Source organism: Gadus morhua, chromosome 16, assembly GCF_902167405.1.
Source record: "Gadus morhua chromosome 16, gadMor3.0, whole genome shotgun sequence".
NCBI lineage: Eukaryota > Metazoa > Chordata > Actinopteri > Gadiformes > Gadidae > Gadus > Gadus morhua.
Window position 1 is genome coordinate 28,270,774 of NC_044063.1, and position 20,651 is coordinate 28,291,424.

Below are 20,651 nucleotides of genomic sequence, written 5' to 3' on the forward strand. Positions count from 1 at the left end.
GTAGGGCATCATGTGCTGAACATCACCCTTTCCAGGATATAATTAAACAAACACTGTTATTTCTACTAGCTATCGCATCATAAAACCCGTCCTTAAATCAACCTAAATGATCCTTGTAATCCAACATAAATAACTAAATAAAAGTTAGATTCATTATTGAACTTCGTAATTGTTGGTGTAGATACCTTCTCATGGCGAAGTCGAGCTAACAAACCAGCAGGCAATTGGTCGTCTACCAAGATAAAAATATATATAATTACGCTGTGCATATACAAATAAATATCAGTATATGCATCATAAAGGTCCTGATACAATACAGACCGTTGACAATTCAAAAGAGGTAGCTATTTAATCAATTTACCCCTGGAGATACCTTCACAGGTGGTGAAGTCGAGCTCACAAACTAGCAGGCAATCGGTCGTCTACCAAGATAAATATATATATAATTACGCTGTGCATATTCAAATAAATATCAGTATATGCCTCATAAAAGGACCTCTAATACAGGCATCTTTGAAGCACCTCCTCAAAAACTGAAAATAAATAAAAATAACCGTGCTCCAACGAAATGTAAACCAATGCATTCTGAATGGGAGTGTTTCTCTGATTTTTCCATGCTACACAGAACGAAATGTAAACCCATGCAAATAAAGACTTCATGGTCATAATCAAATATCATTAATCTCCTGAGTGTGTAGGGTGGTATTCTATTTTTTTCAACGGGGCTGCATCCAGTCACTTGACCGTCATGGTTGCTATGGTGGTTGCTATCGACCGCCCCCTCTAATCTTTAAACCCTTGCTCTAAAAACCACGCGGCAAAGGAGCTGCTTTCAATTGTGTTGTTTTTGTCGTAAACCAGGGTCCGATGGTTTAAAAATAGACAGATATTCCAAGGTATCCTTAAAAGGCAGCTTGGATGTTTTTATTTTCTGCAGTTTAGACTTCTTCTATAACCTATTTTTGAAAGCAAGACACCAAGCTCATTGATTTAACGAGGCAGGGTTATTTGAAACAATTTATTAAATAAATATTTATGAGAGGTCATTCCTACTGTCCACAAGCACCCCTCCCCCATCCCCATATGGATTTGGAGAATTGTTGCCACGTCCCAGTGGTGGAGGTATCATATATATGAAAGAGGGCATTCAATTATACTACAATGATCAATTAGGAGGCCGAAGCCCTAAAGGAAGTGATGCAATAGGTGACTGAGTCGACAATTTTTTTTTATTTAACCTTTATTTAACCAGGAAAACATCTTATTGAGATTAAAAATCTAATTTTCAAAAGAGTCCTGGCCAAGACAGGCAGCGGCACAGATTTGGTAACAGACAATCATTTAAAAACAACAGAGAACATACAAATAGAGCCACAGTTAAAACATCATCAAACAAAGCATGTACAGACAGAAGAGCCAGCTTCAACATCATTAAGTAATGCCTTAAACATGTTCATAGAAACCAGCTCCTTAAGTTTCAGCGCATTTTGCAGCTGGTTCCATGAAAAAGGAGCAGCATAACTAAATGCCCTTTTTCCCAGTTCAGTATGGACTCTAGGCACAGTCAGTAAAAACAAGTCCTCAGAGCGGAGCTGGTACTTTCCTGTGCTTTTCTGAATGACATACTTCTGCAGGTATGTTGGAAGAACACCGAGGATAGTTTTATAAATTAAGATATGCCAATGATGGAGTCTGCGGGTGGACTGGGCAAACCATCCAACTCGAGCATACAAAGAGCAGTGGTGCGTGAGGGTTTTAAAATTAGTAACAAATCTCAGTGCTCCGTGATAGACCGTGTCCAAAGACTGTAGGCATTTTGAAGATGCATTCATATATAAAACATCACCATAATCCAAAACAGACAAAAAGGTTGCAGCAACAAGTCTTTTTTTGGCTTCAAAAGAAAAACAAGATTTGTTTCTAAAGTAAAATCCTTTACTTTTTTCAAAAGCTGCTGGACATGAGGTTTAAAAGAGAGAGCATCATCAATTATAATTCCCAGATATTTATATTGAGACACAGATTCAATGACAGAGCCCTGCAAAGTGGTGATAGGAGGAAGGTCAGAGGGCTTTGATTTAGCTTTTGTGAACAGCATGAGCTTTGTCTTTTCAGCATTTAAAACAAGTTTTAAATCATACAGGTTACGTTGCACAGTGTTGAAAGCAATTTGGAGCTTACAGAGAGCCTGATTTGGGGTAGACGCAGAGCAATATATCACAGTGTCATCGGCATAAAAGTGAAAATTTGTGTTTGGGGCTTTACAATCCAGACAATTGATGTAAATAGTAAATAATAAAGGTCCTAGAACCGATCCCTGTGGCACACCCTTGGATACATTAAGAGAGCTAGAAGTAATACCTTCTGCTCGCACACACTGAGATCTGTCTGATAGATAGTTTTTAAACCAACCGACAGCTTGATCAGACAAACCGATGATGCAGAGTCTTTCTAATAATAAGGCATGATCCACCGTACCGAAAGCCTTTGATAGGTCAACAAAAAGGGCTGCACAATGTTGCTTGTTATCTAAAAATTAAATAAAATCATTTACCACTTTTAAAGCAGCTGTTGACGTACTATGTTGTTTCCTAAAACCAGATTGAAATTCAGATAAAATACTGTTTGTTGATAAAAAGTCCTTCAGTTGTTGGCTTACAATGGACTCCAATACCTTATTCAAAACAGACAGTTTGGAAATGGGCCTATAGTTGTTTAGCACAGTTGGAGAACAAAGGCAGATTTCCAAATAAGGGGAATTTCGTTTGTCTCCAGGGATAAATTAAAAAGATAAGTCAAAGGTGATGCAATAAAATCAGCAGCTAACTTTAGGGTTCAAGATGGTCTGGACCTGCTGATTTTTTTGTGTCTAAACATTTCAGGGCCTTATGGACCTCTGAATGTGTAACAGCGCCAAAAGTAAAAGCTTGTCCCTCAAAACAACAACTACAAACAGAGCAAGCAGAGGAGCCTTGAGCTGTGTTTTCAGAGTTAAAAAGTGAACCAGCGGCAATAAAATGCTCATTAAAACAGCCAAGCATGTCAGCCTTTTCATAAATTTGTCTTTGAGTCTTTGACAATGCATGGAGGTAGCTCAATACCATTTCTATTTCCAGTTATTGATTTAATGGTTTTCCAGAATTTCAACCCTAACCCTATTTGACGTTTCAGTAAGGAAATGATCAGCTCTGGCTTTTCTAATTGCCAATGTGCTTGCATTTCGCAGCTGCCTAAAGAGCAACCAGTCTGATCCAAGACCAGTACCCCTGGCCTTAGACCAGGGATGGGCAACTTTCATGATAAAGAGGGCCACATTTTTCATCATAACCATCGGAGGGTCACATGACTGCACACTTCAACTAAACGTGAGCTGAGAGAAGCTACACAATTTTGAATTTGGTAGATATGATTTCCTGTATTCTGGTGCATTTTGGGGATGGCCACTACCTAAAAAATCATCCAGAATCATAACCTATGTACGGTATGTTAATTGAACCAACATACATTAATTTCATGTTTTCCATGCTCAAACAGCCACATGAATGGTCAGTATTTTTCTCAGTGCAAAGGGCTCACATACATCATCATTCAATGAAGTCAAAAAACTGAAAAACAGTGGCCCAACATTAAGTGCAACAACTCAATGAACTCAAACCCAACAAGCAGTTGTAGTAGTTGTAGATATCCACTTAAGATATCCACTTAAGTGGATATCTTTAATGACTGATATCGCTTCTAAGCAAACTAGACGCATGGGTTTGCCTTCGAATTCTATGAATTCTTCTCATCTTTCTTGACCGAGTTTTCTGTAACTCGATCAATTATTATTATTCTTTTTTTTTTTATTATGTGCGGGCCTGACTAAGTGAGGATGCGGGTCGCACTGGGCCGCCAGTTGCCCATCCCTGCCTTAGACCATGCCACATTGCGCTCATGGAGTAAATTGGATAACTCTGGCGTGAACCATGCATTATCCCTGCCCTTTATTCTATACTTCCTAAAAGGAGCGTGCTTGTTAACAATTTCAATAAAACCATCATAAAAGAATTTCCAGGCATTTTCAACATCAGAAATGACATTAATTTTCTCCCAGTCAAATAGAAACAGGTCATGAAAAAATGCTTGCTCCACAAAATGCTTCGTGTCCCGCTTTATGATGACACGCGGTTTAGTTTTAGGAACTTTTGTATTTCTTACAGTTGCAATGACACAGTGATCACTGATGTCATTGGCAAAAACAGAAGCAGCAGAATATTTATGAGGAACATTGGTTAAAATAAGATCAATTAAAGAGGATTTTTCCGGACATTTCATATTAGGTCTAGTAGGGCTGTCAACAATCTGAAATAAATTAAACGAATCACAAAAAGCTTTAAAATCGTCTGATGCTGGAAGCAGCCAGTTCTAGTTAAGGTCACCAATAAGGACAATTTCATTGAACTTCAACCCAGATAAAAGTTCCATTAACGATGGTAAGGTGCAGCTGATAGCTGAAGGTGGCCTATAGCAGCCGACGACAGTGATGTGGAGAGTTTTTGAGATTTCCATGTCAAGAGCCAGAAGTTCAAATTGCTTACTTACTGATGTAGAGAGACGGATGTTTACATGAAACTTAGATTTGACATAGACTGCAACCCCTCCTCCCTTTTTGGGTCTGTCAGTCCTATACACATTATAGCCGTCAATGTTGATATCCTTGTTTAAAACTGCTTTGTTTAGCCAAGTTTCAGATATGACAATAACATCAGCATCAGTTGTATGTGCCCAGATACGAATCATATCCATCTTTGCAATCATACTGCGCACATTTAAATGGATGAAACCAAGTCCAGACCTTGTTTTGAATTCAGCAGGGGTGTTAAAAATAACAGCAGACTCAGCAGAGCCTGGGCCTGGGTTAGTTTGAACATTCCCAGAAATCAGCACCAACAGAACAATTACACACCTATAATCAGACGTTATAGATTTGTTTGAAGGATCCTTTTTAATTTTTAAAAATATAAAAAAGTCACGAAGGCAACCTGAGGGAATAGTAAAGTTGTCTTGTAAAGCCATCAGGCTGACCAGACGGGCCAGGTCCATAGATGCAGGGGGCAGAAGAGTCATAGCTGACAAACTAATGCCCAGTGGACTGCCAGAAGCGCATGTCCCCCGGCATGGTAAAACCGGAGTAATGTTCACTGGACGGGAGTTTTTGGTCCCGTGGGGGATTTCCCCGGTGCCGCTCCAAATTAATAGGAAAAAGGCAGCCACGAGCAGCGACATTGTATGTTGAGATCCCAAAAACACGAGGAGAAAAGCAGCCAGACTATTTCACCTCAATAAACGACGCCACACATTAGTGCAGGGAGAGTCCTCCAGGAATCCGTTCCGTGCTTTCCCGACCACCCGATCAACTGAGGGCAGAACGTGTCGTGTCGTCAGACGTAAACAGGAAATCAATCCGGTACATCGCTCCGAACAAAGTTAATAAACTGGACCAGCGGGGATCCCAAACTTTCTTTATATGTCCATGTTCCAAACACAGATAGGAGCCAGCCCCGGACAGCAACAAAAAGCAGCAGGACCATACACCACCCTCCAGACGGATCGACAGCGTGTCCTCCCAGCTCCGCGAGGCGACAGGCTCCGACAGTCCAAGGAGCGGCGATCCAGGTCCCCCCGAAACAACGCGGAAAAGCCACTACCTCACTTAAAAAATATCCATGAATGGAAACATGCCCGAAAGACAATGCTCGATGATGACCCACAGAAAAAAACAGTCACACGAACAAAACAAACAGACAGCTAGAGACAAAAGGAGACGTGTGCTGCCATCTTGGACTACATGGACTACGTATGTAGTAGTAAATGAAACGACTTCCACAATATTTAAGTAAGCTGTACCTTGGGGTCTCTTATATATCAAAGGGGGTCTCAAAGGACATATACGCTTCAACCTGTGGCTCCAGCCATACAGGAAATGACTCAGCAAGTGCTCCATCTCTTTGCACCTCACCCAGCGGCTCGCTTGCAAGATTTTGGCCTGAGGTTCTTCCCAGACCTAAACCCTAGCCATCCAACATGCATATCTGAGAATCAGGCCTCTCTTTAATAATGACAAAAAGTTATGAGAGAAATACACATTAATTTTTTGTTATCTCATAAGCGGCGTGGTGCCGGCTCCTTTTGACCTTTTGACCCCAGACTTCAAAAACGTGGCCACAGGCCAGCTTTGTCTACACACCTTAAGCCACAAATGTACAGCTCCATCCCACAAAAAATGGGGACTAGAAACTAACCTCTGTCTTATGTACATTCACTGTACTGTTGGAGGTCACGCCCCTTTGCCGACCTTTTCGAGATAGCTAAGGATGCTAAAATGTTTACACACATTTCCCAGTGTCCCAAGAACGACATATCAGAGATTTGGAGTTCTAGCCCTTAGAGAAAAAAAGTTTTCCCAAATGGACTGTTATTTGGAAAAAGCCCCTCAGAAGTGTTGCCTGCAAGACTTAGTAGTTCAGAATGTGGGGGAAAAACAGTTTTTGAGATAAGAAGGTCTTACCCCCCTGAAATTTGAATACCTTATTCTAGGGCCTACCTGGGACCCCCACACCGAAACTTGGCCCGGTCGGACCCCGAGGGCAGGAATTCTATGGCCTAACCGGGACCCCCGCACCGAAACTTGGCCCGGTCGGACCCCGAGGGCAGGACTGGGGGGCCTGGGCTTTCCTAATCTTCGCTCGGTGAATGTGAGGGATGTTTGGTTGGATAGTTATGACGAAGAATCATAATGTGAATGGGAATATTCTATAAATGTCTTGATATCATCTTTCGTCTCAACACTTCTGCTGCAGCCGCTTAAAGTCTCACTCCGAGAACCTTAAAATATGAATCAATTCATTAGAAGTATGAAAATATCCTTCCGGTGGCGTAACGTGGCAAACAAGGTGTCCTTTGACATCTACGTTTCGAGGCGATTGCAACAGTGCCACACATGACCATATTTGAATTCGATTTTGGAGGCCTTTATCAATAATGACCAGCTATAGATTTGCTTTCCGATGGAGATTTTTGACAAATTACATGTTATTTAGCATTTACACGTTAAGCTGAGTCCAATGAGATCAAGCTCGCCCTCTTGCCACACCAAGATCATGTCCTAGACATAGGTGTACCATGTAAAATACATGGTTGCTAGAGTGTCATGCTTGGTGTAATTGGACTCAGCTCAACGTGTAGATGCTAAATAACATGTCATTTGTCACAAATTTCTATCGGGAAGCAAATCAATAGCTGCTCATTATTGATTAAGGCCTCCAATTTCGACAGCTAATTACTACCATTGAATTGATTCAGCTATTCCCCCAGAAGTCTGCGGTCAAAAGGTCAAAAGGAGCCGGCACCACGCCACTTATGAGGTAACAAAAGTTAATGGGTATTTCTCTCAAAGCTTTTTGTCATTATTAAAGAGAGGCCTGATTCTCAGATATTCAGGTTGGATGGCTACGGTGTAGGTCAGGGAAGAACTTCAGGCCAAAATCTTGCAAGCGAGCCACTGGGTGAGGTGCAACGAGATGGAGCACTTGCTGAGTCATTTCCTGCAGGGATGGAGCCACAGGTTGATGCGTATGCGTCCTTTGTGACCCCCTTTGATATCTATTGCCGCTTTTCCACTGCATGGTACCAGCTCGACACGACTCGACTCAGCTCGCATTTTTTGCGTTTCCACCGCGAAAACATGGTATCTGGTACCTGAAGTGGCTGCTTTTTCTAGTCCCGCCTCGCTCTAGGTTCCAAGCGGCTGAGCCGATGCTAAAAGGTGACGTCGGCAGACGGCCGGCCACTGATTGGCCAGAGAGTGTGACGAAGTCACGAGAGCGACATGGCAACCATGCTGGTAACAGCCATAGCAGCGCCGCAGCCAACATATTCCACTTCTTCAACATGCCAGCTAATAATATGAACACGAATACCATCGCATCGATGTTCTCCATTGTTGTTATGTGGGTTCTGTCCATGTGTGGGTTACGTAGGTGTTGTTTGCGTCGCGTACAAAAATACGTCACGGCCCTTTCACGCAGCCGACCCCGCCCACGTCCCGGAGGTACTATTTGCGGTGGAAAAGGACCCGCGCTGCTACCGTGTCGAGTCGTGTCGAGTCGTGTCGTGTCGAGTCGAGCTACATGTGCGGTGGAAAAGCGGCATAAGAGACCCTAAGGTATAGCTTACTTGAAAATGTTAGGCAGTAGGGGTTTACACTAGACATAATAAATAGGAAGCAAACTCAGGAGATGGAATGACCTCTCACAAATATTTATATAATAAATTGTTTCAAATAACCCTGCCTCGTTAAATCAATGAGTTTGGTGTTTTGCTTTCAAAAATAGGTTATAGAAGAAGTCTAAACTGCATAAAATAAAAACATCCAAGGTGCCTTTTACGACAAACGACAAAAACAACACGATTGACGGCAGCTCCTTTGCCGCGTGGTTTTTAGAGCCATGTAAGGATTAGAGGGGGCGGTCGATAGCAACCACCATAGCAACCATGACAGTCAAGTGACGTGGACGCAGCCCCGTTGAAAAAAATTGAATACCACCCTACACACTCAGGAGGTTAATTATATTTAAATTATTATGACCATGGAGCCTTTATTTGCATGGGTTTACATTTCGTTCTGTGTAGCATGGAAATATCGGAGAAACACTCCCATTCAGAATGCATTGGTTTACATTTCGTTCTTTGGAGCACGGTTATTTTTATTTATTATCAGTTTTTGAGGAGGTGCTTCAAAGATGCTATAATCCAAAATCCAAAAACCCGTTGGCTTTTTGTCAAGGGAACCCAGGGCGACGCTCACTTTCGGGTTGGCCAACATACGTCATCCCTCCACCACTCTATAGGCCTACTGTAAAAACACATGTTCAAGTTGAATGATAATGCATGAATTTATTCTTATTCTGCCATAGCATACAAGTCTTTTGGCCAGTCTTTAACAGCCCAAATAAAAAAGATATTCCATTTTGGCCAATGTTTTGAAAGTAATAATATTTCAGGGAATATTTTTTTTTTTTGTTATTTTGTTTGTTTTAGCAGCGAAATGCATTGTGTGTGTGTGTGTGTGTGTGTGTGTGTGTGTGTGTGTGTGTGTGTGTGTACTGTATAACATGCTATTTTATGTTGAAATGTGACGTAATCCAGTGTTCACGAAAACTTGAAAGATGAAACGAAAGTTTCATCTGACATGTTCACTCTGTGCAATAACGAAGTTGACTATTTTTCAAATGTGACAGCCAATACACCAGATGTTATTGTTGTTGATGAGGTAAGCAGAGAAGTCACCATCTTAGAAGTAAGCTGTACGTTTGACTATAGTCTGGAGGAGGCATTCCTTGCCAAGGTTACAAAATACCAACTTCTCAGAAATGAGATTGCACAACTGGGGTACACCTGCAAACTACTTGTGTTTATATTTGGAAGCCTTGGCCATGTCCACAGACTCGTCATAAGGGGTTTGCAGATGGCTGGAATTCTGGAGCCAAAAGCTAAAGCACTTGCAAAATTCTGCTCCATATCTGTATTAATAGGCAGCCGCCACATATGGAGGAGACGCTGCTTCCTGTATCCATAGACTGAGATCAGACATGTCAAAGAGATTCTGGGCTTGATGAGTGCATCTACCAGTGTTTGTGTTCAAGATTTGTTATTGTAAAATGTGAACCTAAATAAATGACTAAAATGTGTGTGTGTGTGTGTGTGTGTGTGTATAACATGCTATTTTATGTTGAAATGTGACGTAATCCAGTGTTCACGAAAACGTTGTCAACGCATGCTTTTGGCGACTGGGCTGGCTGGGTCAGATATACGTGTTTCTAACAAGATGATATCATTAAAAGTTACATAAAGTAACGGTTTAATAACACAAACGCAGGAAACACGTGAGCTGCTAGTTTAGCGAAAGCAGCGACGTCCCTAGCAACCTGACGTCGTTGAAACATGCGAGCGAGCCGATAAAATCTTCCTAATAACTATAAAACCAAAGATCAGACACAATCACTGACCGAAGATTATGCAAGTAAAAAGTATATTTCTCGCTAGAAATATTATTAGAAACACGTTTAACGGTGAATCGGTCCTAAAATATTGCATTTCCCATTCAGATAATAAAGATTAATAAAGATCATACAGAGTCACTGACTGAAGATTATTCATTGAAAAAGTGCATTTCTCGCTAGAAATGTCATTAGAAACACGTTTAATGGTGATTCTGTCCTAAAATATTGCATTTCCCATTCAGATAATAAAGATTAATAAAGATCATACACATTCACTTTCTGGAGATTATGCAAGGAAAAGGTAAATTTCTCGCTAGAAATGTTATTAGAAACACGTTTAATGGTGTAACTGTCCTAAAATATTGCATTTCCCATTCGGATAATAAAGATTAATATAGGCTACGTAACAATTTCACCAAATGCTAGGAGAACGTCTCGTTGGTGCTATTCCTCCATTCATTTAGAACGGAGAAGAAAGCGTGTAGGCCTACTCCTCACGCTTTGGTCAGGCAAATCGTGACCCTGAACACGCCTTGCGATGGGGACCAACGTATCTATGTCACGCCTTGACGTGATACCGGGTTGGTGTGTGTGTGTGTGTCCACTGCCCAACCCCGCCCCTCCTCTGGTTTTTAATAGTTCTGACTGAGATTTCAAGAAGATTATACAATACATATTACACCCAAACTGTTTCTGCGCTGGGTTTTGAAATACCCAAGAAAACCGTGACCCGCGACTCCGTTTTTAAAACAACCAGTGAAGCTTGCAACCCTGCATCACCGTCACCTTCGCCGTACTGGCAGTGATGGGAAGTTTCCAAATAATTATAATTCATGTATTGTATATAACCTGGAATTTATGTATTTTATAACCTTGTTGGTTGTTCAATAAAACGTATTCACGGCCAAGATACGTGTTTCAGACAAAATACGTTAAATGAAACGTTCCCCGAAAGGGAAATATGCCTTAATGACAATAATGTGCTACGTTGACATTTAACATATCTGGGATACGTTTCAACCAAACATAATCCTAGAAGTAAATAAATGGCAAAAAATAGGCTGAGAACGAACGTATTTGCGATACGTTCAATAAAACGTAATCACGGACAAAATACGTTTTTGGACAAACGTAATTGAGAATGCTGAATAGTTCTCTGGGAACGTAATTTTGATAAGAGAGGGTTGCTTTATCGTATACTTTTTTTTACCCTTTATTATAATAAACTCTTTGAGTAACTCTTTATTATGAGTTGCGTATGTCAATACAGTCCACCACAGAGGAAACGACTTTTAGAGAATAAATGATCAATTCAAGATCAGAAGTCACAATGTCTGTATGATGTTTACACACTATAAGTAATGCATGTTTATTTTCAACAACAGTTGATTCTTATTATAAAGACAGTGAAGTATTAAAAGGATATTGTGATGGTGCTGCAAGCTTTATTTTCTAAATTATTGATTTTGACCATGACAACATTCTGAAAATATGCCTTCTTATTTCTGGTAACTTCAGGCCATACACTAGAGAGTTCAATATTGGAGGAATCACTGCAAACTCTAGTGATAAAATTGTAGCTACGATTGGATTGAGTTCATTAGGGTTAAAACGGCTAAGGGCGATATCGCTAAATGCTGTAATGCAATAAATAACATACGTCACAATGTGGGGGAGACATTTCTGTAACACCTTTCCTTTAAACTCTGATGAGCTTTTACTACAAACAAGATAGATTTGCAGGTAAGTGTACAGCACATAAAATCAGTCACAAGCATGCCAACAACGTTATTGAGTGTAGTGTCAATACATGACAATCTGACAACAAACCAGGGTGCACAAAAAACTTTATTTTTCTCATTACCACATAATGGAAGCCTAACAGACAATAAAACGATTGTGGCCAAAGAAAAGGCAGGGCATAGCCATGCCAATAATGCTAACTTGGAAATAGTTTTACAAGAAATTGTACTGTTGTAATGTAAAGGATGACATACAGCAATATACCTATCATATGCCATAATGCTCAGAATAGTACATTCATAGGATGCATAGGAGTATATGATGTATACCTGAGTGAAACAAGCCGGACGTGAAATCAAATGGGTGTCTGATAAAAGGTCTTGTAGAAGTCTTGGGAAGAGTCCAGCTGACCCATACAGGGAGTTTATAGAAAGACATGACACGAAAATATACATGGGTTCATGTAATGATCTTTCTTGTGATATAGTTAATATTATCACAAGGTTAGCAGAAACAATAAAGGCATACAGTAGGAAACAGAAGACAAATGCTAGGTAGCGGTAGGGTCCTATGTTCACAAACATTGTGAGGTTAAAGTAGACCTCAATAGTACCATTTTCCATTTCATCCAGTGTACCACAGTCCTTGAGATATTTGGCAGCTTTTTAACTTAGTTTGTTGTCACCTGTAGGGAGAGGAAATGCAGCAGAAAAGGTATTTAGGGAAAAGTAAAATGAAAAGACCAATCAAAACAGTTCAGTTCAGCAATTTAGATGATCTTTGGCCTTTTGCAATGTCTAACCTGATCCGCTAAGCTCTGTATGACCTGTCTCATAAACAAGCCAGTGGAAGAGAACTGAAAGGCATCTGCATTTTGTAGGCCACACCAACAGCACCCTTGGGATCTTACAACTGATGTAATCTAAATTGTGAACCATTCATCTAATCCCTATTGACTCATTGTCGTTCCCACCTGTTCTTTACAATACACGCCTGTTTGTCACTGTTGGTATGAGCATTTAAGCTATTGTGTGGGCTGCCTAGTAATAATCTGTAATAAATGGAAGTTACTATAAACGTATTTGTTTGAATCGCTGAATTTATTTTCGCAAAACCTTTTTGTTTGGTAGCAAACTGCCGATCTTTTAATGCTTTGCTGAACATCTGCATATATTGACAGGGAAGATTTGCAAACTTTCAGGTTTTGTGTGTTGTTTTAAAGATTGTGGCCATAACGTCCTTGCACATAAGAACACAATACATTTTTTCACAATTGTTTAAACACATTAATTGGAACATCAGACCCAATGTGCACAACCTGAAATTTGTGTACCAACTGCCAAATCAATTCTGCTGAACTCCAAGCACATTTTCTGCTTTAGACTCAGATGCCCATTCCAAAGCACACATTTTTCACAACACTACACACAATTCTATATATCTTGCAAACTCTTCCTGAATTCCCTCTATTCCCCCTCTTGGTGTTCACACAGAACACACTGACAATAACATTTCTAAACTCCAAAGGCTGTTGTGCAATGAGCAATCTGCCATTTGCTATAGAAGGGTTACAGAAGAAAGCCATGACACTAGATAAGTACAGACATTGAGTAGTATCACTCTGTGAGGATGTTGATAATGGTGATGATGACGATGATCATCGTTATTCTAATTATGGTTATCATTATTTAGGATATTGTCCATCTTATGGTGGAAATGTACTGGATATAAGTATTGACCCTTATGACCCTGTATATGTAGGCGTGTATGTTTGTCTGTATATATGTAGGTAAATGTATGAAGCTTCTGCCCCTACCCTTTGGTTACAACCAATAGAAATGCATTAATTCGTTCATTCATTCATTCCATTGTTTTGTTTACAGTATTGCCTATGTTCTGTTATCTATTTCATTTCATCCCGTTTTCATCCTATTTGTGATTTACAGCAAAATTAAATGGGAATATTTTACATCCAACAGATGACCTGAACATGCAAAAGTCAAGCGGTAGGACTTCCGCTTGACTGCTGCCAACACCAAACCAAAGTTGCTTGCTGTGATCCTTTTTCGCCGATATGCTGACCTGTTATAAAGAAAAACAAAATAAGACATAGTTCATGTAGACTGGGGTCTGTTTCAGAAAGCAGGTTATGTGGAAACTCTGAGTCAGTTACTGCAGCAACAGACTCAGCAAACCTAACCTGCTCGCTGGCAGGTTTGCTTCAACATACTCTGAGTATGTTTTCACCTTAATGGGAAGAGTGAATGAAGGAAGTGTCAGAACAGTGAGTTGTAAATAATTAGTTATGTATTGTTTCAGGTTGTATCTCTCGAAAGAGCCAACGTGGCTCTTTCGATCTGCTGCTTCTCCCTATTGGTGACAACAAATGATTGTCCTCAGCTTCAGCGTAGTCTGGGTTGGTCACTAGCCCCTCAAATGTCTTGATAGGGAGAGTCTAGATTCAAAGTAAAGTAAACAGTTTTAGGAATGCACATACTTTAATTCCTTTCAAGCCAATTACCTTTCAGTAAGGTGGACAAATTGATTGTGAACTCTATATCGCGAATCGAATTAAATTGTGAGTTCAGTTTATCATTACATCCCTAAACAAACCACCCAACACATAAGTCTTAGCCGAGGAGATTCTGGACTCAGAATCAATCCAATCCCAGTTAAACGTCCAAGCTGGGACAGGGTTGCTTGCACCCTTTGTCTTCCTGAGTAACAGGTCTTTTGATTCCAGCTGAAATGAGAAAATGACATGATAAAGCATGAGTGTAGGGTGGCACTGTTTGATAAATATGATTCATTGCATCAGAGAAGCCAGCTCAACAGATATTTTCAAACGAAAACTTAAAACTTATATCTTTAGCCTAGCATTTAAATAGCTTTGCAATGTTCTCTGCTGCTTTTAATTTAATAAATATAATTACCTTGTTTGACTGACATTTACCTTCTCATTGTTTTATTTGTTTTATTTACTTATTTATCAGTTTATTTCTGCTCTCTGGTTGGAAAAGTGCTACACACATTGAGTTAATTATTATTATTATTATTATTACACCACATAACGTAACAGAAAGCATCACTTGCAAATGAATGACTAACCTTGTGTTGTGGATGGTGTCATCTCAGACACCATCCACAACGTTTGCAGCAAACTGGACATAATAAACGTATTGTCAGCCAGATAAACTAGACATTAACTTTTACCAGATAAAAATTTGTTGGTGCTATCGCAGTCAGAAGATGTTTGTTTATCTTCCAATGTCCATGTGAACCGAACCAAATTAAAATGCAACAAATTATGAACTCAACCCTGAATTGGACTGAATTGTAAAGTCCCCTAAATTTCTCCCAAAAATACTGTTGGTGTAACTCAAAAAGACTGTATAAAATAGATATTAAAGGGGTGATATTATGCCACCAGTGGTGAGTTCGATTAGCCGTTACAAGCTATTTGAAATTCTGCATTTTCCTGTTTTAGTGACCACCTAGATGTAGTCTACCAGCCTACCCAGTGCACTGTAGAAAATGTTGTTTTTCTATCCATCTTACATGAAGGTGGACAGTCCCACTTGTGATGTCACTAAATACAGGAAAATGCAGCATGGCTTATCACACTCACCCTGTGGCCTGAAATGACGCCTTTCAAACTGACTTTCGAAATGTGTCATTTGGATGAAGCAATTGCGTATTTTTCTTCACCAAAACAAAAGCAACTACGAAACGAGTAGGCCTACTAGTTAGATTTGCATCCCTTATAATATATATGATTACACATTATAAATCAATGCTGAAGAATAAACAAAACACTTAAAAAGAAAATAAAAGTTTATAAAAATAAACTTTTATTTATATGTAGTCGAGACAGATGACAAAATTCTTTGTCTGGACAGCTCTTGCATTTTTCTGTAAAGCAGATTACCAGTTATCATTTTTTTTATTAAATAACAACAATGCATTGATTCATAAAGTAGGAACCGCTAAACACACCTTTAAAGAAACATTTACTTTGTTCATCTGGTCTTGCAACATGCTTCTCACTACTGCAAAGTTTAGGTTTACTTGATTAACACTTCTTTGTTAAAGGTACATATGTATATTATTTATAGGTATTGCGCCAGCCTCCTTGGCTATTATCAAACATATTGTAAGACATGACGTGAAACTTAAGGGAATTATTATAGAATAGCCTCCAAGTTGGATCAATCTGTTCACGGTGGACTGTTCAAAACCTACTTGGTCTTTAAGAAACCTCCAAGTCTGTTTCGAACTTTACTGAGATTCAGTCCATAAATGAGAGGATTGAGAATAGGAGGAAAGGCAAGAAACTGTACAGCCATGAAGCTCCTGAGATTCTGTGGTACAGATTGTGTTCCATATCGAGTGTACAAAAGATCGAACAGTAAGGCAATGGAGACATTTTGTAGACAGAGTAAATGTGGGAGACATGTCTGCATTAACTTTTTCTTCCCTTCTGTGGATCTTAAACATGTTTTGACAAGTGTCACATATGTACAAATAATAAACACATAATGGCAAAAGTAGAAAAGGATTGTTATAAAACCAACAATATTGTTGGTGGTTGTTGAGGTGCAAGAAAGTTTAACAATGGACCAGTTGGCACAATAGGGTTTATCTATGTGAGACCCACATAATTCTAGCATTAATGTCATCAATATTACAACAACCTCAAGACACAAGGGTACAACCCAAGACATGCATACTAGAAAGGCAACTCTCTCTTTAGTCATGATTGATAGGTATTCTAGAGGGCGACATATAGCCACATGTCTGTCATAAGCCATCAGAGCCAGAATAGAGAAGTCCCCTGCAGCATAGGAGTATATGACAAAGACCTGTACAAGACACTCAGAATAGGATATGAGATGAGTAGAGGACAGCAAATCAAAGAAGAATTTGGGGTAAAATCCGGCCGTCCCATAAAGTCCATTGATGCAGAGATTACACAGGAAGATGTACATGGGTTCATGAAGATGTTTGTCTACTATTATGGTAAGAATTAGAGCAATATTGACCAGCAGAATGACAAAATAGCAAAGTAAAGAAAGAAAGAAAAGTGGGAGTCTCTGGTTCATTGTGTCTTCTAATCCAGACAGAGAAAACATAAAAGATGCATTAAGCATTGCACACATCATTACATTTCATAAATTATGTATTGACTATTACACATATCGATACAGATCGTAAATGATGTATTCATCTTTACACATCAATTTGAGAAAGAAAACTGTTCATACTCAACAAATCGAAATCTTGTAACTCATATTATACTCCTTAGACATGCAAAATGCTAACATATCTAATATATGGTTTGAGGCCATCCATCACCGCATTCAACACCTTTTATTCATTTCTTGAAACGCATCCAGTCAATTATTACTGCCTCTTCTTAAACAAAAGGGGCAGGACCAAGACTCCCCATTGGCTACATCTTGGTTCTCCTTATTCAAATTGTCATTATATCGTTTTCAGAACCTAGTTATGCAACAATCTTACATTGAATGAATACAATGTATTAACACAATAATACATCTTCTCATCATCTTGAAACGATGTGAAAGTTTGACATTTTTACGTAAATCTTTACAGTCGGCTCGAAGCCCAACAAGTAGGCTTAAATGTTCAATAATATATAATCGGATTAGCCACGTTAAAACCAGATCAACTTTATCGTCCTGAAGGAAAATCCCCCCCCCGCCCAAAAAACACAACAACTAAATAACCTATTTCCTCTAGTCCCCACTCACTATAAGCCTGGACATTAGGTGTGTCTTGTAAAACACAAATGATTCTAGAGTCACTGAGATAATACCAGGACATGTTGCATTTCACCCCTGCATAACATTAATTAAATAGATGTGGAACTTGAAGAGTTATAAAATCTGTAGTTTCAGATACTTATTTTACTCAGAGCTAAGAAGCTCTATAAAAGATGGCTGTGCATAAATCAAAAACTAGGCATAAATGAATACCATAGAAGTAAAAATGTACTGGACTCGCGATAATTATAATGTGTTTAGGACATACGTACACCTCATGCTTTGTGAGGAAATTTTGTATCTATTTCATTCATTACAGAAATGATTATTTGATTATGATAGCATGAAATTAACAAATGTTTGAAGGGATGGGGAAATGGAAGACTCAATTGTTATGGAATGGAATGGCAAACTGAAAAATCTAAAATAAATAAATAAATTGACATGTTGTCGTGCAAGTGTATTGAAAGAAGAGGACACGTGAGAAATTTTGCATTGGTTTGAGTGTGGTTTACATTAAACGCAGTGTTTCTCTAACCACACAGCAGCCTGTCGGAGTTACCATTTATTTTTACTAAAACCCAGCGTATAAATTTGTGTTCTAATAACACGGTGTGTGTTATATTTAGATACACATATTCACCATTAAATATGAGCTTATTAATATGCCTATTAGTAACATACTTAACTCACAAGTTGTTGGACCTTTATTAACCCAAACATGTTCCCTATTCTAAAGTTGCAACCTTTTCAAATTTATTTAAGTCATTACAGCATACATAGTTAGAAGACAGCCAAGTTATCACAAATGCAGGTTTATTTATTTTGAATAGAAAACAGTCAAGCCATTCAGAAAAGACTCAAAATGGCATTCAGGTTACTGCACTGAACCAAATCAAAGTACAAAGACAAAACCAGCTCCCCTTGTCAATTATTTCATTTTAAGCATTACATAACTATAGTCTTGTGCATCAATGCCAGCTACAACACAGAGGTGCTTACAATGCATTAAATCAGGAAACAAAAAAAGATAAACATTTAACAGATACATTTATCTCAGACTTAATCAAATTGAACCGAGACTTCTGCATCATAAAAATAAGACAGAAACTTGTAAATTAATTTCAGACGGCTGTTCTATGGCTGTGGTGGTTGCCACGCCATTTTTGGTGCACTGCCTGTGTCCACGCCCGCCAGAACGACATTGGAAATTACGTAGATACTTTATGATGATTGGATGCGCTAGAGCAGGGGTGCCCAATACTTAGATCGCGATCGACCGGTCGATCGCGAAGGTATCGTGGGTAGATCGCATTGCATTGAAGGAACAAAAAAATCATCATTAAAAAAATAGACGTCAGCCTATCATCCATCCCCCCTATGAAATTTGCGCATGCGCAAACAACGGCGCTAAGTGCGGGAAAGTAAAAAAAAAGCTTGCGAGTTGCCTAGTTAGCCTCCAATTTTTAGCTCTTGGTTTTTTCTTTTAATCTTAAGAAAGGGTATAAAAATGAGAGGGGGAGCTGGACCGAGTAAGAAGCCAAAAACGTATCACTTTCATCCGGAATGGGAGGAGGAGTTTCTTTTTACTGTCATTTTCGAAGTGCGTTTGCCTCATCTGCCAGTCTACCATCGCAATACCGAAGAAGGGAAATTAGAGCGGCATTTTCGGACTGCTCATAAAAACTACGATTAAGTGGCTCCGGGTGAGCCACTTAATCGTTAAGAACAAGAAGTCCTTCCAAGACGGAGAGATGGTAAAAGAGGCATTCGTTGAAGCAGCTGACTCATTGTTCCGAGACATTAAAAACAAGGCAGAAATATTATCTTCGATCAAAGCTCTCCAGCTGTCAAGAAGTACAGTTACACGGCGTAGTGAAGCCATGGCCAAGGATTTGATGCAGCAACTTTGGAAGGACATCGTAGATTGCGAGTGCTTCTCACTGAAGTTGGACGAATCTACGGACGTGAATGACACTGCAAAAGAGGAGCTGTTAACACTACTGCCCATGAAATAACACACGCGAGGAGAGGATATATTTCAGTCTTTCAATAACTTTATCACGAAAACCCAGCTCCCAGTGCACAAATTGGTGTCCATCACCACGGATGGAGCACTAGAGCAATGGTTGGCCGCGTGAATGGATTTATTGGAAGTGCAGGGACGACGATGCTTTCCCGGACTTCCTGAATTACCACTGCATAATACACCAACAAGCGTTATGCGCTAAAATGCTCAACGTGAAAGAGATCATGGATGTGGCAATGAAGATCGCCTATTCTATTCGTGCCAGATCTCTTCAAAGACGGCTATTCCGTGCACATCTGGAGCAGGCTGACTGCGACCACTCTGAGTTGTTGCTACACACTGACGTGAGATGCTTAGTCGAGGGAAATTCCTGCAAAGATTTCGAGAGCTCTGTCCGGAGATTAAGGAGTTTTCAGTGTAGCTGGACATGCAGAATACAAGCAACTAAATGACAGTCAGTGGCTGTTAGACTTGCCATTTTTAACTGATCTGACAAACCTATTGAATGACCTTAATCTAGAGCTGCAGGGAAAAGACAAAACAGTGATTTTATGATCAGCTCAGTTAATGCATTCAAAGGAAAGATGCAACATCTCTCCTCAAAGCTGCGGCGCCATGATTTGGCAAACGTCCAGGGGTCTCATTTATAAAACTGTGCGTGGGATCGCTACTAAAAGTGTACGTACGCCCAAAAGCCAAGTTTTACGTGCGCCAAAAAATATTCAGATTTATAAAACCCTGCGTACGCACACCATACGCAATCTTTTCTTTATAAATCACAGACTGCCTACAAGTGTGCGCAGCTGAATCAGCTTCACGTTCCGCCCTGTACACGCCCCTTTTTAACCATAAATGGTCAATGCAAATGACCTCATGAATTCGATCTGCATATAAAACAGACTCAGATGCAAGTATTATGTCTTGTCGGAAACAATGGTACTGAGAGAAAAGCAAAAAGGCAAAATTTCACGGAGGTTGAAGCGGAGACACTTGTGGGTGAGATGGAGGCCCGAAAAGTAGTTTTGTTCGGCGGTCACGGGATTGGGATCGCCA

The 20,651-nt window shown here is 39.7% G+C and overlaps 1 protein-coding gene and 1 pseudogene across 1 annotated transcript; both read right to left on the bottom strand.

The window, feature by feature from the left end:
* Nucleotides 1-11,492: 11,492 nt before the first annotated feature.
* LOC115561599 (olfactory receptor 51L1-like) lies at nt 11,493-15,357 on the bottom strand (annotated as a pseudogene).
* A 350-nt stretch (nt 15,358-15,707) lies between these two features.
* On the bottom strand, nt 15,708-20,255 carry LOC115528909 (olfactory receptor 1D2-like). The gene has a single exon (XM_030337319.1). It carries the CDS (start codon nt 16,943-16,945, stop codon nt 16,022-16,024), a length of 924 nt encoding a protein of 307 aa, XP_030193179.1. The 5' UTR covers nt 16,946-20,255; the 3' UTR covers nt 15,708-16,021.
* Nucleotides 20,256-20,651: the final 396 nt, after the last annotated feature.

What these genes read in the sequence shown, in the direction of transcription:
- LOC115528909 (XM_030337319.1), bottom strand. Translation starts at nt 16,945, where the DNA reads ATGATGTGTGCAATGCTTAATGCATCTTTTATGTTTTCTCTGTCTGGA.